The sequence below is a fragment of the Salvelinus alpinus genome, chromosome 1 (assembly GCF_045679555.1).
Source record: "Salvelinus alpinus chromosome 1, SLU_Salpinus.1, whole genome shotgun sequence".
Taxonomy (NCBI): domain Eukaryota; kingdom Metazoa; phylum Chordata; class Actinopteri; order Salmoniformes; family Salmonidae; genus Salvelinus; species Salvelinus alpinus.
Genome location: NC_092086.1, coordinates 103,904,882 through 103,923,112, shown reverse-complemented (window position 1 = coordinate 103,923,112; position 18,231 = coordinate 103,904,882). Strand labels below are relative to the sequence as shown.

The window sequence follows — 18,231 nt, the reverse complement described above, 5'->3', positions numbered from 1 at the left end:
GAGAATGGGGGCATGCTCGGTCCTCTTTTTCCTGTAGTTCAAAATCAACTCCTTTGTCTTAATCATGTTGAGGGAGAGGTTGTTATCCTAGCACCACACTGCCAGGTTTCTGAACTCCTCCCTATAGGCTGTCTCATCGTTGTCGGTGTTCAGGCCTACCGCTGTTGTGTCGTCGGCAAACTTAATGATGGTGTTGGAGTCGTGCTTGGCCATGCAGTCATGGGTGAATAGGGAGTACAGGAGGGGACTGAGCCCGCACCCTCGAGGGGACCCGTGTTGAGGATCAGTGTGGCAGAAGTGTTGTTACCTACCCTTACCACCTGGGGGCGGCGCGTAAGGAAGTCCAGGAACAAGTTGCAAAGGGTGTTTAGTCCCAGTGTCCTTAGCTTAGTGATGAGCTTTGAGGGCACTATGGTGTTGAACACTGAGCTGTAGTCAATGAACAGCATTCTCACATAGGTGTTCCTTTTGTCCAGGTGGGAAAGGGCAGTGTGGAGTGCAATAGAGTTTGCGTCAACTGTGGATCTGTTTGGGCGGTATGCAAATTGGAGTGGGTGTAGGGTTTCTGGGATAATGGTGTTGATGTGAGCCATGACCAGCCTTTCAAAGCACTTCATGGCCACAGACATGAGTGCTACGGGTCGTTAGTCATTTAGGCAGGTTACCTTAGTGTTCTTGGGCACAGGGACTATGGTGGTCTGCTTGAAACATATCGGTATTACAGACTCAGTCAGGGACAGGTTGAAAATGTCAGTGAAGATACTTGCCAGTTGGTCAGCGCATGCTCGGAGTACACGTCCTGGTAATCCGTCTGGCCCAGCGGCCTTGTCAATGTTGACCTGTTTTAAAAGTCTTACATCGGCTACGGAGAGCGTGATCACACAGTCGTCCGGAACAGCTGATGCTCTTATGCATGCTTCAGTGTTGCTTGCCTCGAAGTGAGTATAGAAGTAATTTAGCTCGTCAGGTAGGCTCGTGTCACTGGGCAGCTCGCGGCTGTGCTTCCCTGTCCAAAATTTTGTATTGAAAGAAATAATGGAGCCAAAAACAACCTGTTGATAGTCAAACGTGTTGAAGGTGAGCTCTGTAAGACAGTCACCCAGCAATCTGGCTGCACTATGAATTATTCCTTGCTTGCTATAGAGATCTCTGGGAGATGGGGATGCCTGCTCAAAGTGGAGTGATCAGAACTCAATGATCTGGTGTGAAGGCTAACAAAAGAATGGCACAACGAAGACTGGTCAGAACTAATGCAATACAAGTGTTCAGTAGGTCAAATGTAGTCGGATTTAAACAATGCCAATGAAATACCTGGTGTGTTCATCAGGGGTGTCCTGGCCATCGCCTGGAGTCTGGCTGACCCTGAGCTGCTACTGAGCTGTGGGAAAGACAACAGAATCCTCTGCTGGAACCCCAACACTGCAGAGGTCTCACACACATGCATACACATGCATTGATCCAATGACTCTGTTATTCTTAGTATGGACCCTAACTACAGAGTACAGTACACTGTTAATAAGTGTTATTACTGAGAGATACATGGCTTTATTTACCCAGAAATCTGTTCCTGTCCTATCTGTAGTCATCTTCTGATGTGAATCTGTTGCTTTTTTCCAGGTGCTGTATGAGTTGCCTACCAGTACCCAGTGGTGCTTTGACATCCAGTGGTGTCCCAGGAACCCAGCGGTGCTGTCGGCAGCAGCCTTCGACGGACACATCAGCGTCTACTCCATCATGGGGGGCAGCAGCCAGGCTGTCAGCCAGACACAGGCAGACACAGTGGGTACTAGTTTCACACATTAACGCTGTTCAGGGTGGAAACTGGCCACCATGTTGGTTAGGGTTACAGACACGGTTTGCACTGACTCAGAGATTAACAGTGTTTAGAGTGGAAACTCTCTTCCATTTTGGCCCATTATTGGAGGCACTTGATATGAATGAATACCTAATCTGTATACATCCTTGGTTATTTTGCTGCTCTTTGGCCTGTCTCTGTTCCAGATCAGCATGTCGTTTGGCAACGTGGATCCATTTGGAATGGGCCAGACCCTGCCCCCCCTGCAGCTTCCCCAAGCCTCCCCCTACACCATCACCCCCCTCAAAAAGCCCCCCAAGTGGATCCGCAGGCCCGTGGGGGCCTCCTTCGCTGTGAGACACTATCTTCTCTGCCTTTATTACTTTGCTATGTTTGTCAAATCATGAATGCATGAATGTGTGATGTACATTGTTTTCCTTTTTGTGCTATTATCTGACCTCCTGGTGACCTTTAGTGCATGTTGCTCTTTCTCTCACCTCTATAGAAATTGTATTGATAAGTTGAAATCGTACTAAGAAGTTATTCTCTTCCTGTTTCTCTCCCCCTCCAGTTTGGTGGTAAGCTCGTGTCGTTGGAGAACATTAAGCCCAGCCCCCAGCACCCTCAGCAGCCCACGGCCCATGTGGTTCACGTCAGTCAGGTGATCACCGAGACAACCTTCCTGGAGCGCTCGGCGCAGCTGCAGGCCACACTGGCTGCAGGCAGCTTCACTGACTTCTGCCAGGAGAAGATCGATGCTGCCCAAAACGAGTTCGACAAGACCGTCTGGTCCTTCTTAAAGGTAGGATGGGAACTCGGGAGCGTTTCCTTATCGTCTAGAGTTAAAACAGTAGTTGTCTCTTGCTGTACTGCAAAGTATTGCTGTCCTTTTACTTTACCAATGTTAAATTGTGTTCTCAGGTGAACTTTGAGAATGATTCTCGTGGAAAATACCTGGAGCTTTTAGGATACAAGAAGGAGGAGCTAGCATCAAAGGTGTGGTTGGAAATGAACCCTCACTGAATGTCCTCAGGCCTTGTCTGTCTGTTGTCTGTCTGTTGTCAGTCTGACCTGTCTGATCCTCATGCTGTCTGTCAGCCTTGTTTAACTCTTCTGTGGATGTTGGTTGTTTGTTTACAGATTGCAGCAGCATTAAAGGGAAAACCTATTCAGCCTGAGGAGGTACTGCCTTTTTGTGTCTACTGTGTGTGTGTGTGTAAGTGTAAGAAACGTATAATTCATTATTTTTGACAACACGGTGAGTAACAATTAGCTGAAATGTAGATAGCAATGCTAATGGTAATCAAATGCAAATGTATCTGCTCATTGACTCTCCATGTGTGTGAGTAGCTTTGTTGTCATTGCTCGAACAGGCAAGTGGTAGGGGCAGTCAGAAACTGTCCAAAATGCCTCTCTCTAGGTTTCACACAACAGTTGTTTATGTAACTATGGGAAGGAAGTAGGAAAAGGATGTCTGTCTTTTTCATGCGCTTGGCAGTTCAAATTAGGACAACTGAAAATTGTTGAATCGCTTGCTTCTGTCATAGATCATCATTTAATATGATTTGGTGAACTTCATATTTCCATTGTAGCTTATATTTTTCATCTGCAAGATGATGCTATTTTCTCATCTGGTTCTTAATGATATTTTACTGCTAAAATTTAAGCTAAAGCATCTTTTGTGATTCTGACATTGCTTAACCTGGACTCAAAGATAACGCTACTAATATCTCAATGGACACAATCAACTTTAATCATTGAACATTGTTAGGTTTCTGACATAATTCTGAGGATTATTTATCTCAATCTAATGGCTCTCTCTGCTAAACTCTGAATCTGTCTCTCCTCTCCTGCTGTATGAATGTGTGCAGTCTGCTCCTGCCCCCTGCTCCTGCACCCCTGCTCCTGCTCCTGCCCCCTGCTCCTGCTCCTGCCCCCTGCTCCTGCTCCTGCCCCTGCTGCTGAACCTACTTCTGAACATGAGCATGAGGTTGAACTTGAGCCAGAGGTAGTGCATGAACATAGTCCCGCTCCCAGGCTCAGTGCTGAAACCCCAGCTGAGCCTGAGGTCCTTCCTCCCGTGCCTGAGCCTGCTGCTATCGAGCTGGCCCCCGAACCTCCACTTGAACCCGCCCTCCAGCCCGAACCTAAGCCAGAGCTTGCCACCTCACCCTGCGGTGACCTTTCACCTCCTATGCCTGTTCTCCAATCTGAACCTGTCCTTACTCTTGACCTCAGCGCTGAACCCCAGTTTCTTGCTCCTGTTGCTCTCCTGCCAGAGTCTGACCCTACTTTGGCCCCCCCAGCTCTGGCCCCCACCGCTGACCTGCAGCAAGTATCTGTGTTTGACGTACAGCATGTATTCAAATTTGACCAGGTGGACTTAGCCTCTATCTGAGTTTGACCACTTTGGCCTAATGCCTCAGGTACAGCCCCAGCTACAGCCTGTACCTGACCTCACCAACCTGCAGCCAGTACCCGGCTTTGACCCGATGCCATCAGTCCCCACCCTGCAGCCTCTAGCCGACCCTGGACGACTCCGCTCTGCCGACCTCCCACCTGAAGACGCATTTGACCTCATCGCTGGTACAAATCTCCATCCAGCAGTGGAACTGGAACTCAAACCTGCTCCAGAACCGGAAGATCCGTTTGACCTCATCGCTGCTGCAAACCTCCAGCAAATAGCGGAACTGGACGTGACCAAGTCTCTGGAATCAGTGGAACCAGAAGTGGACCTGGCAGAGTCTCTGGAAGCAGTGGAACCAGAAGTGGACCTGGCAGAGTCTCTGGAAGCAGAAGTGGACCTGACAAGGGATTTGGCCCTTGAGGCTGAAGCTGAGCCCAAGGCCCAGGAAGAGATGCCAGTAGTAGAAGAGATTCCTCTGGAGGAGGTACCCTCTTCTCAACCCCTCTTCCTGTCAGTCCATCCCAGAGAAAAACAATGGCACATCGTACTGTTACATCTCTAAACTGTAAATATATTGGTACTGCTACGTCATTATATTGCTACAGTTATGTTGAAACATTGCTTTACATTTACATTTAAGTCATTTAGCAGACGCTCTTATCCAGAGCGACTTACACATCGTCTCTCATCTATCACTATAATTGACCCAATTATTAGCCTCCTATTTTCCTTACACTTTACTTTCTCTCTGGGGTAGACTCACACCTATTTGTTTGGTTTTACTTTGCTGTCTAATGGTTATATGTAAAGCTCTCCATGAGATTACATGTACAGTCGTGGCCAAAAGTTTTGAGAATGACACAAATATTAATTTTCACAAAGTCTGCTGCCTCTGTTTGTATGATGGCAATTTGCATATACTCCAGAATGTTATGAAGAGTGATCAGATGAATTGCAATTAATTGCAAAGTCCCTCTTTGCCATGCAAATGAACTGAATCCCCCCCAAAACATTTCCACTGCATTTCAGCCCTGCCACAAAAGGACCAGCTGACATGTCAGTGATTCTCTCGTTAACACAGGTGTGAGTGTTGACGAGGACAAGGCTGGAGATCCCTCTGTCATCCTGAGTGAGTTCGAATAACAGACTGGAAGCTTCAAAAGGAGGGTGGTGCTTGGAATCATTGTTCTTCCTCTGTCAACCATGGTTACCTGCAAGGAAACACGTGCCATCATCATTGCTTTGCACAAAAAGGGCTTCACAGGCAAGGATATTGCTGCCAGTAAGATTGCACCTAAATCAACCATTTATCGGATCATCATGAACTTCAAGGAGAGCGGTTCAATTGTTGTGAAGAAGGCTTCAGGGCGCCCAAGAAAGTCCAGCAAGCGCCAGGACCGTCTCAAGTTGATTCAGCTGCGGGATCGGGGCACCACCAGTACAGAACTTGCTCAGGAATGGCAGCAGGCAGTTGTGAGTGCATCTGCACGCACAGTGAGGCGAGGACTTTTGGAGGATGGCTCGGTGTCAAGAAGGGCAGCAAAGAAGCCACTTCTCTCCAGGAAAAACATCAGGGACAGACTGATATTCTGCAAACGGTACAGGGATTGGACTGCTGAGGACTGGGGTAAAGTCATTTTCTCTGATGAATCCCCTTTCCGATTGTTTGGGGCATCCGGAAAAAAGCTTGTCCGGAGAAGACAAGGTGAGCGCTACCATCAGTCCTGTGTCATGCCAACAGTAAAGCATCCTGAGACCATTCATGTGTGGGGTTGCTTCTCAGTCAAGGGAATGGGCCCACTCACAATTTTGCGTAAGATCACAGCCATGAATAAAGAATGGTACCAACACATCCTCCGAGAGCAACTTCTCCCAACCATCCAGGAACAGTTTGGTGACGAACAATGCCTTTTCCAGCATGATGGAGCACCTTGCCATCAGGCAAAAGTGATAACTAAGTAGCTCGGGGAACAAAATATCGATATTTTGGGTCCAAGGCCAGGAAACTCCACAGACCTTAATCCCATTGAGAACTTGTGGTCATTCCTCAAGAGGCGGATGGACAAACAAAAACCCATAAATTCTGACAAACTCCAAGCATTGATTATGCAAGAATGGGCTGCCATCAGTCAGGATGTGGCCCAGAAGTTAATTGACAGCATGCCAGGGCAGATTGCAGAGGTCTTGAAAAAGAAGGGTCAACACTACAAATATTGACTCTTTACATCAACTTCATGTAATTGTCAATAAAAGCCTTTGACACTTATGAAATGCTTGTAATTATACTTCAGTATTCCATAGTAACATCTGACAAAAATATCTAAAGACATTGAAGCAGCAAACTTTGTGAAAATTAATATTTGTGTCATTCTCAAAACTTTTGGCCAAGACTGTATATAGTGGTATGGAATAACTTGTGTTTGAGTTGTTGCGCTGTATATCTCCCATTGACATGATTTGCACAGCAGTTGGAATTGTACTCCTACTCCAGTGAAGGTCCTGCTCTCGGTCAAAAACACATGAATAAACTCCCTCTCTGGTTTGTCAGGAGGAGGCAGCACCAGTGGAAGCAGAGGCCAGCCTCCCTGAGGAAGCACCAGAACCAGCTCCAGTCCAAGAGGGCGTTAACCTCGGTGTCAGTCAAGGTAAAGATCCATCTGAATTAGAGGTTGACCGATTATGATTTTTCAACGCCGATACTGATTATTGGAGGACCAAAAAAAGCCGATACCGATTAATTGGCCCATTTCTTTTATTTTTTATTTGTAATAATGACAATTACAACAATACTGAATGAACACTTATTTTAACTTAATATAATACATCAATAAAATCAATTTAGACTCAAATAAATAATGAAACATGTTCAATTTGGTTTAAATAATGCAAAAACAAAGTGTTGGAGAAGAAAGTAAAAGTGCAATATGTGCCATGTAAGAAAGCTAACGTTTAAGTTCCTTGCTCAGAACATGAGAACATATGAAAGCTGGTGGTTCCTTTTAACATGAGTCTTCAATATTCCCAGGTAAGAAGTTTTAGGTTGTAGTTATTATAGGAATTATAGGACTATTTCTCTCTATACGATTTGTATTTCATATACCTTTTACTATTGAATGTTCTTATAGGCACTTTAGTATCGCCAGTGTAACAGTATAGCTTCCGTCCCTCTCCTCGCTCCTACCTGGGCTCGAACCAGGAACATATCGACAACAGCCACCCTCGAAGCAGCGTTACCCATGCAGAGCAAGGGGAACAACTACTCCAAGTCTCAGAGCGAGTGACGTTTGAAAAGCTATTAGCGCGCACCCCGCTAACTAGCTAGCCATTTCACATCGGTTACACCAGCCTAATCTCGGGAGTTGATAGGCTTGAAGTCTAAACAGCGCAATGCTTGAAGCACAACGAAGAGCTGCTGGCAAAACGCACAAAAGTGCCGTTTGAATGATTGCTTACGAGCATGCTGGTGCCTACCATCGCTCAGTCAGACTGCTCTATCAAATCATAGACTTAATTATAACATAATAACACACAGAAATATGAGCCATAGATCATTAATATGGTAGAATCCGGAAACTATCATCTCGAAAACAAAACGTTTATTCTTTCAGTGAAATACGGAACCGTTCCATATTTTATCTAACGGGTGGCATTCATAAGTCTAAATATCCCTGTTACATTGCACAACCTTCAATGTTATGTCATAATTATGTACAATTCTGGCAAATTAGTTCGCAACGAGCCAGGCGGCCCAAACTGTTGCGTATACCCTGACTCTGCGTGCAATGAACGCAAGAGAAGTGACGCAATTTCACCTGGTTAATATTGCCTACTAACCTGGATTTCTTTTAGCTAAATATGCAATATATAAAAATATATACTTCTGTGTATTGATTTTAAGAAAGGCATTGATGTTTATGGTTAGGTACAGTCGTGCAACCATTGTGCTTTTTTTCCGCAAATGCGCTTTTGTTAAATCATCCCCCGTTTGGCGAAGTTGGACAACGACAGTCCTTTTTCGCGAATGCGCACTGCATCGATTATATGCAACGCAGGACACGCTAGATAAACTAGTAATATCATAAACCATGTGTAGTTAACTAGTGATTATGATTGATTGATTGTTTTTTATAAGATAAGTTTAATGCTAGCTAGCAACTTACCTTGGCTTCTTACTGCATTCGCATAACAGGCAGGCTCCTCGTGGAGTGCAATGTAAGGCAGGTGGTTAGAGTGTTGGACTAGTTAACTGTAAGGTTGCAAGATTGAATCCCCGAGCTGACAAGGTAAAAATCTGTTGTTCTGCCCCTGAACAAGGCAGTTAACCCACTGTTCCTAGGCTGTCATTGAAAATAAGAATGTGTTCTTAACTGACTTGCCTTGTTAAATAAAGGTGGACACTTTTTTTTTTTACACTTTTATTTAATCTTTATTTAACTAGGCAAGTCAGTTAAGAACACATTCTTATTTTCAATGACGGCCTAGGAACGGTGGGTTAACTGCCTTGTTCAGGGGCAGAACGACAGATTTTTACCTTGTCAGCTCGGGGATTTTTGGACACCGCCAAATTGGTGTCCAAAAATACCGATTTCCGATTGTTATGAAAACTTGAAATCGGCCCTAATTAATCGGCCATTCCGATTTAATCGGTCAACCTCTAATCTGAATCTCTATTTTGATTGTTCACAGTTTAAGTTGACGATGTGCTTTTGTTGTGGGTTGTTGGTTTGTCCGGTCAGGCATGGACGGCCTGATCACCCAGGCCCTGCTGACCGGGGACTTCGAGGGCGCCGTGGAACTCTGTCTCCATGACAACCGAATGGCCGACAGCATCATCTTGGCCATCGCTGGAGGGGCGGAGCTTCTGGAGAAAACACAGAGGAAGTACTTCACCAAGACTCCCAGCAAGATCACCAAGGTAACTAACACAGTAACATAACGTGACATGCTGGTGTGAATGACCAATGCAACGGTGTTGTAGCGAGGTGCTTCACACTGGGCAGCAGTTGCTTCACAGGGAAACTGTATCCCATGTCGCTGGTGGTAGCTAATGTGGAAAATTTTGCTCCATACTCAATTATATTTTTAATAGGATAGCAGCCTTCAGGAGAAATAACTTGTAATATTAATAGTAGCCATCTGGATGTCACCGTGATAATCTACTGCTCAATGGGGAGAGTTTGCATTGCAAGCCGGCAACACAACAGCACCGTGCAATATCCTTCGCTCCCGGGTCCTGCTTGCCGAGGACTTCTGTCTTGCAGTAACTTAGAGGGAAGTAGCTAGATAGTGTAGCTAATGTCAGGCCAAGGTGACAGCCAGCTAAAGCACATTTATTGCTTTTGTAGTTCAGTATAAACAGAATGATTCTGAACACCTCCAACTTCGGCAGACCAGTTTTAAATTCTCTCTGAAGTTTCTAGCCGCAAACCTAAACTATCTATCTTGGGAGGGCTCATCAGGACGACTGACTGAGCTGATTGAACCGAATCCGTTCGTCTCCACTTAACTTGCGACATACGTCATGAATTTTGGGCGTGTCCGTATAGCCTCTCCCATCACAAGAGTACCTCTATCATGATGAGGTCAGTCAGTGCCACGGCCATGTGATCAGGTAGTTGTTGATTCATGGTATTGGCTACTGTTCTACTCATTGATTATTGACAACATATCCTTCTTCAGCTGATCAGTGGGGGTGTTGAGGAACTGGCAGAGGGAGGTGTATTGTCATATTGATAATTGGTTATTGATTTGCAGCTGATCAGTGGGGGTGTTGAGGAACTGGCAGAGGGAGGTGTATTGTCATATTGATAATTGGTTATTGATTTGCAGCTGATCAGTGCAGTGGTGATGAGGGACTGGCGTGATGTGCTGCAGACCTGTGAGCTGCAGAACTGGAAGGAGGCTCTGGCTGCAGTCATGACCTACGCCCAGCCTGATGAGTTCTCCTCTCTGTGTGGTAGGAACTGGCACTTTCACTCTCTCCCCACTGGTTCTCTCTTTCACTCTTTCCCTCGCTGGGTCTCTTTCTCTCTAGCCCTTTCATCATTTTTTTAAACATTTGAATAATTTAGCTGATGTTCATATCCAGAGCGACTTATATGAGCAATTAGGGTTAAGTGCCTTGGTTTTTAACCTAGTCGGCTTGGAGATTCAAACCAGCGACCTTTCGTTTACTGAACTTTTCTCTTTCTGTTTCCAACCTGTTGGTCTGTGTGGTGTTGTGTGGACCTGTTGGTCTGTGTGTGTGATGGTAATGTGTACATAACTGTGCTGCTGTCTGGACCTTTTGATCTTTGTGTGATGGTAATGTGTTGTGGTGGTTAATTTATTTACTATCAAATGAGGAGACAAACTTATCACACAAGTCAGAGTCATACTTAAACTAAATCTTGATTCACTTAACTTATTAGTAAGGGAGCAGGTCAATACAACACACACATATAAAGTGAATCGATTGAGTACTCTCCGATAATGATGGCTGGTCGATTAATCACTCTTAGGTGATTGGTTGAGAGCCCAGAGACAAAGGTACAAAGGTATTTTATAGCCAAGATGCACCCACTTCAGGCTACATGACAAACAACAGATGTGTGGAATAGGTCACAAGGTTAAGATTTGTATGAAAGATACTAATAATTCACATCAGACAGTATCTGCTATAAAGATTGTTCTCATTGTGTAGAGACCAGGGTCTGGCCCCAAGCCATCTCTCCCTGGTACCTTTATAGAACAGAAACACCAACTCATGCTATGGAATGTGGTCTTGTTAGGTTTATCACCCAAAGCGTCGTAAATCTTCTGTCAGCATTAAGCCCCCCGCTTCCAGTTCACACAGACACAATAGAGATATAACAACCCTCTATTCTGTCGCATAAAACAACCATTTGATGCAATAACAGTATTATAACAGTATTATAACATCATTTTGTAATTTCTCTCACAGTATACATACATGTGCTGCTGTCTGTGTTGACCTGTTGGTCTGTGTGTGATGATAATGTGTACGTAACTGTGCTGCTGTCTGTGTAGACCTGCTGGGCTGTGTGTGATGATAATGTGTACGTAACTGTGCTGCTGTCTGTGTAGACCTGCTGGGCTGCAGACTGGAGGCTGTGGAGGACAACACGCTGCAGGCTCAAGCCTGTCTGTGTTACATCTGTGCTGGGAACTTGGAGAAACTGGTGTCCTGCTGGACCAGAGCACAGGACAGACACTGCCCTCTGTCTCTGCAGGTGTGTGTGTGTGATGCCCGGATTGACTCATAACCCGCGGTGACTGTGGGTTATATCAGGGCAGGTCATTAATTATTCGGGCAGGTGGGTTGAATAAAGAGAAAACAATAACTTTTAAAAAATCCAGAAATATATAATTCTTGTGCAATTTATAGTGCATTCAGAAAGTATTCAGACCCCTTCCCTTTTTCCACATTTTGTTACGTTACAGCCTTATTCTAAAATGGATTAAATAAAAATCATTATCAATCTACACACAGTACCCCATAATAACAAAGCAAAAACAGGTTTTTAGACATTTACATAAGTATTCAAACCCTTTGCTATGAGACTCAAAATTGAGCTCAGGTGCATCCTGTTTCCTGTTTCATCCTTGAGATGTTTCTATAACTTGATTGGCATCCACCTGTGGTAAATTCATTTGATTGGACACAGGCACCTGTCTATATACGGTCCCACAGTTGACAGTGCATGTCAGAGCAAAAACCAAGCCATGAGGTTGAAGGAATTGTCCATAGAGCTCCAAGACAGGATTGTGTCTCGGCACAGATCTGGGGAAGGGTACCAAAACATTTCTGCAGCATTGAAGGTCCCCAAGAACACAGTGGCCTCCATCATTCTTAAATGGAAGAAGTTTGGAACCACCAAGACTCTTCCTAGAGCACTCGACCAATCAGGCCTTTATGGTAGAGTGGCCAGATGGAAGCCACTCCTCAGTAAATGGCACATGACAGCCCACTTGGAGTTTGCCAAAAGGCACCTAAATGACTGTCCATGAGAAACAAGATTCGCTGGTATGATGAAACCAAGAATGAAATCTTTGTCCAGAATGCCAAGCGTCACGTCTGGAGGATACCTGGCACCATCACTATGGTGAAACATGGTCGAGGTGGTATCATGCTGTGGGGATGTTTTTTATTGGCAGGGACAGGATTGAGGGAAAGATGAACGGAGTAAAGTACAGAGAGATCCTTGATGAAAACCTGCTCCAAAGTGCTCAGGACCTCAGACTGGGACGAAGGTTCATCTTCCAACAGGACAACGACCCTAAGCACACAGCCAAGACAATGCAGGAGTGTCTTCAGGACAAGTGTCTAAATGTCCTTGAGTGGCCCAGTCAGAGCCCGGACTTTAACCCGATTGAACATATCTGGAGAGACCTGAAAATAGCTGTGTAGCGACGCTCCCCATCCCACCTGACAGAGCTTCAGAGGATCTGCAGAGAAGAATGGGAGAAACTCCCCAAATACAGGTGTGCCATACTTGTAGCGTCATAACCAAGAAGACGCTAGGCTGTAATCGCTTCCAAAGATGCTTCAACTAAGTACTGAGTAAAGGGTCTGAATACATATGTTAATATTTTTATTACATTTTTTAAAATAAATTTGCAAGTATAAAAAAATATATATATATACGTTTTGCTTTGTCATTATGGGGTATTGTGTTTAGATTAAAAACAGATTTAATCCATTTTGGAATAAGGCTGTAACAATGTGGGAAAAGTCAAGGGGTCTGAATACTTTCCGAATGCACTCTAGGCTACAATGAGGTTTTTCTTTCATTAGTTTAGGTTATCTGGCATTAGTGCGTAAGCCTTATCTTTAGGGCCTAACTGAACTGTCCACACACCAAATGGCCTAAATGCTTTTGGGAATGGGCAGAAAAGGTTAACGTCGATCCACAGAGGCAAAAAGGACAATCTCAGGAGTTGAATACAATAAGAGAAAATCTGCGAAAGGGAGGAACAGAAAAGTGATGTTTGGGAAAGATTAGGTGAAATGGTAAAAGAGGATGGTAGTAGCGCTGGCAATGTTATGTGTGATCATTGTGAGGGGACTTTAAATAGGCCTATTCATGTCAAGGGAACTGTAGCCTACTGTTCAGATGGGTTAAATAGAAACTGAAATTTGGATTCTGACTGATGTCTGTGTTTCAGGATCTTCAGAGAATGCTAATGATTTAGATATATTTAGAATGCTAATGATTTAGATATATTTAGAATGCTCATGATTTAGATATATTTAGAATGCTCATGATTTAGATATATTTAGAATGCTCATGATTTAGATATATTTACAATGCTCATGATTTAGATATATTTACAATGCTCATGATTTAGATATATTTACAATGCTAATGCGCAGTTGGATACTGTCTGCTATTTTTATCAGTGTCATAAAAGCTGATAGCATATCAACCACATAAAATAGGCTTTGCATCTAAGCTGAACTGAAATCTTATCAAAAACATGTTGGGTCATTTTAACAGCTTACGTTTTCCCTACAAATGTTCAAACTGATATCATTTGGACAGTTTGCACAGAAAATCTTTCCAGTTTTTTTAGAGTTATTGCATTTTCTCCCCGGTCCCTAAACGTCTTTGCTCCATGAAAGCAGAGATGAGAGAACTTTACTGACGTCAACTAGATTTAAAAATTGTATTCTATCAATTTATGACATTCTGGTGAGCAAGAGTTTATTTAGTCTTCTATGGCAACATGCACTGAGTGAACAAATCATTAGGAACACCTTCCTAATATTGAGATGCACTCCCTTTTTGTCCTCAGAACAGCCTCAATTTGTCAGGGCATGGACTACAAGGTGTCGAAAGCATTCCACAGGGATGTTGGCCCATGTTGACTACAATGCTTCCCTCAGTTGTCAAGTTGGCTGGATGTCCTTTGGGTGGTGGACCATTCTTGTTACACATGGGAAACTGTTGTGCGTCAACCCAGCAGCGTAGCCCTTCTTGACACACTCAAACTGGTGTGCCTGGCACCTACTACCATACCTCGTTCTCTTGCCCATTCACCCTCTGAATGGCACACATACACAATCCATGTCTCAAGGCTTAAAAATCCTTCTTTAACCTGCCTCCTCTCCTTCATCATCACTGATTTGAAGTGAATTTAACAGGTGGCATCAATAAGGGATCATAGCTTTCACCTGGTCAGTCTGTCATGGAAAGAGCAGGTGTTCCTAATGTTTTGTACACTCGGTGTATAATGACAGAAGAGAAGCTACATGTATCTAATTATAGACAAGTTGACTAACAGTCTACCAAAATGTTGGAAGTTACAAGTAGAAACATATCTAAATCAGGCAAAAACAATCCTGCACCCCCTGTCAACAAATCGCTCTGCCGTCTGACAGTAGCCTCTAGCGCATTTTCTATATTTTCTGGTTAGGGTCGGGTGCAGGCTTCAGATTGTGTGTCTCAAGACATGGTGGTGTGTGTGTGTCCATCTAACACTATATACTATGTGCATTTCTTTAGGACTTGGTAGAGAAGGTGGTGGTGCTCCGCAAGGCGGTAGAGCAGACCCAGGAGTCTGGTCCCTCTGCTGTGGGGCTTCTACTGGGGGAGAAGATGAGTCAGTATGCCAGCCTGCTGGCCTCCCAGGGCAGCCTCACCACCGCCATCGCATACCTGCCACAGAACACAGAGCAGGTCAATGATGCACACAATCCATTTGCCCCACAATCTGCCTTAGAATGTAATGTCCATTCTACTGATTCTAATTCTACAATATTTTCTCTACTTCCAGGTTGCGGTGCAGCAGCTGCGTGACCGTCTCAGCAGAGCTCTGGGCCAACAGGCTCTAGCTACAGCCCCAGCAGCCCAGGGCCAGCCCCAACCCCCAACCCCCTTCTTCGCCCCCCAGCCCACCGATGCCCAGTCCAGGCAGCTCTTCACCCCTGCCCAGCCTCCTATGGTGCTGCCCGCTCCAGCACCAGCCCGTGTACCCGTCGCTGCCCTCGCAACACACCAGTTTTACCAGCCGGTAAGTGACAGTGACAGCAACATCACTAGTCCCTAAGTGGTTGATGATCCTCTCAGTACTAACATAGTCAGCACTTGTCTGGGTGACCTGGCTTGTGACTGCCTGCCTGGATCCCCTGTTATCCCAACTTCTGGGTCTTGTTTCTTCGTTGTGACGCCGGCGGCCGCTGACTGATGGTGTTTATGGGCTGTGGTTTCTGTTGTGGCTCCTCTGTTGTTTGGTCATCATTGCTGTGTGTGTGTTCTCCAGGTGAGGTCTGCCTCTACAGTGACCTCCTGGAGTAACCAAACTCCCACAGCTCTCCCCAGTGTCCCTCCTTCTCTAGGCCCTGCCACCACAGAGCCCAAGGTACACACACACACTAGCTCTCACTATGGCTGTGACCATACACATCTGTACCACACTAGCAACTTTGCGTAAACTTTTTTGGCTTGTGTTCAGTTTGCCACAATCTTGGCGAACTCTAAACTCTAATTCTAACAGAGACGTAAACGCACAAATGTTGTTCAAATATTTGCCTTGCTTTGCTAGCTGCCATAGTTATTAGTGCCAGTGGCTTTCCTCCCTAACTCTTTTTCCTGGATGTTTATATGTCTCTTTGATATCTTTGATGTTTTCTCTGGTTGACTAGTCCCATACTGGATGAAAATGAATTGATTGATTACATTGATTCAACTGGGATTAATACTGATATGAAACCAATAAATTGATTTCCAGTGGTATTATTACTGAGGGGCTTTTTCTAGACTGGTTCCAGTATGGGATCAATATGTTACTACTCTCTTCTGTTTCAAGCGCTCCTCTTGCTATTGTGGTACAACTAGACTTAGCACAAATACCATGCACAGCCATGTACCCCTGACCTCTCACCCCTGACCCCCTGCCCTCACCATGGACATGCCAGCTAATGCTCACTGAGCTCCATTTAATTGCTAGCGTTCCTCCCTTAGGTGCTGCATTAGTCTGCATGTCCCCTGCTCTACACCCCGACCTTATTAAGGTCACTGACTGACCCCAACACCACCACTACTTCAAAAATGCCCCCCTAGTCTCTCTCTCTACCAGACCCTGTACCTCCACAGTCACAGCCCCCCCCCCCCCCCCCCAGCTGGTCACTTATTGTAGCTGCAGTAGTATGCATGTCACCCTGTTGATACCCCAACCCACCCTGGATACATGTGTGGTTTGTCATGTCAGTGTGGTGCACCTGATACAGTTGAAGTCAGAAGTTTACATACACCTTAGCAAAATACATTTAAACTCAGTTTTTCACAATTCCTGACATTTAATCCCAGTAAAAATTCCCTGTTTTAGGTCAGTTAGGATCACCACTTTATTTTAAGAATGTGAAATGTCAGAATAATAGATTTAATCTTTTATTTCTTTCATCACATTCCCAGTGGGTCAGAAGTTTACATACACTCAATTAGTATTTGGTAGCATTGCCTTTAAATTGTTGAACTTGGGTCAAACGCTTCAGGTAGCCTTCTACAAGCTTCCCACAATAAGTTTAGTGAATTTTGGCCCATTCCTCCTGACAGAGCTGGTGTAACTGAGTCAGGTTTGTAGGCCTCCTTGCTCGCACATGCTTTTTCAGTTCTGCCCACAAATTTTCTATGGGATTGAGGTCAGGGCTTTGTGATGGCCATTAAAATACCTTGACTTTGTTGTCCTTAAGCCATTTTTCCACAACTTTGGAAGTATGCTTGGGGTCATTGTCCATTTGGAAGACCCATTTACGACAAAGCTTTAACTTCCTGACTGATGTCTTGAGATGTTGCTTCAATATATCCACATCATTTTCCATCCTCATAATGCCATCTATTTTGTGAAGTGCACCAGTCCCTCCTGCAACAAAGCAACCCCACAACATGATGCTGCCAACCCCGGGCTTCATGTTGGGATGGTGTTCTTCGGCTTGCAAGCCTCCCTCCTTTTTCCACCAAACATAACCATGGTCATTATGGCCAAACATTTCTATTCTTGTTTCATCAGACCAGAGGACATTTCTCCAAAAAGTACGATCTTTGTCCCCATGTGCAGTTGCAAACTGTAGTGTGGCTTTTTTATGGCGGTTTTGGAGCAGTGGCTTCTTCCTTGCTGAGCGGCCTTTCAGGTTATGTTGATATAGGACTCGTTTTACTGTGGATATAGATACTTTTGTACCTGTTTCCTCCAGCATCTTCACAAGGTCCTTCGCTGTTGTTCTGGGATTGATTTGCACTTTTCGCACCAAAGTACGTTCATCTCTAGGAGACAGAACGCGTCTCCTTCCTGAGCGGTATGATGGCTGCGTGGTCCCATGGTGTTTATACTTGTGTACTATTGTTTGTACAGATGAACGTGGTACCTTCACACGTTTGGAAATTGCTCCCAATGATGAACCAGACTTGTGGAGGTCTACAATTTTTGGCTGATTTCTTTTGATTTTGCCATGATGTCAAGCAAAGAGGCAATGAGTTTGAAGGTAGGCCTTGAAATACATCCACAGGTACACCTCCAATTGACTCAGGCTAATTGACATAATTTATCAGAAGCTTCTAAAGCCATGACATCCTTTTCTAGAATTTTCCAAGCTGTTTAAAGGCACAGTGTATAGTGTATGTAAACTTCTGACTGAGCTCTCTTGTATGACACTATTATGTATGTCTATCTAGTTGTCTTGAAGGGAAACTTCGGGATTTTGCCAATGAAGCCCTTTATCTACTTCACCATAGTCATATTGGGCTCCTGAGTGGCGCAGGAAGAAGGCACTGCATCTCATTGAAAGAAGTGTCACTACAGTCCCTAGTTCGAATCCAGGCTGTATCACATCCGGCTGTGATTGGGAGTCCCACAGGGCGGCGCATAATTGGCCCAGCATCGCCCGGGTTTGACCGGTGTAGGTCGTCATTGTAAATAAGAATTTGTTCATAACTGACTTGCCTAGTCAAATAAAGGTAAAAATGTTTAAAAATAATAATTCTATATTATTCTATATTATTATATATGTGTGTTAGAGGTTGTTCCCAGA

The 18,231-nt window shown here is 44.6% G+C and overlaps 1 protein-coding gene across 1 annotated transcript in view; it reads left to right on the top strand.

The window, feature by feature from the left end:
- Positions 1 to 3,004: 3,004 nt before the first annotated feature.
- Positions 3,005 to 18,231, top strand: part of LOC139537500 (protein transport protein Sec31A-like) — a 37,919-nt gene continuing 22,692 nt past the window's right edge. Inside the window, exons 1-8 of the mRNA XM_071338893.1 lie at positions 3,005 to 4,686; positions 6,751 to 6,847; positions 8,939 to 9,117; positions 10,032 to 10,158; positions 11,289 to 11,434; positions 14,711 to 14,884; positions 14,982 to 15,218; positions 15,468 to 15,566. Of these exons, the coding sequence (XP_071194994.1) occupies positions 4,213 to 4,686; positions 6,751 to 6,847; positions 8,939 to 9,117; positions 10,032 to 10,158; positions 11,289 to 11,434; positions 14,711 to 14,884; positions 14,982 to 15,218; positions 15,468 to 15,566 (1,533 nt within the window). The 5' untranslated portion in view covers positions 3,005 to 4,212. The remainder of the gene's footprint in view (positions 4,687 to 6,750; positions 6,848 to 8,938; positions 9,118 to 10,031; positions 10,159 to 11,288; positions 11,435 to 14,710; positions 14,885 to 14,981; positions 15,219 to 15,467; positions 15,567 to 18,231) is intronic.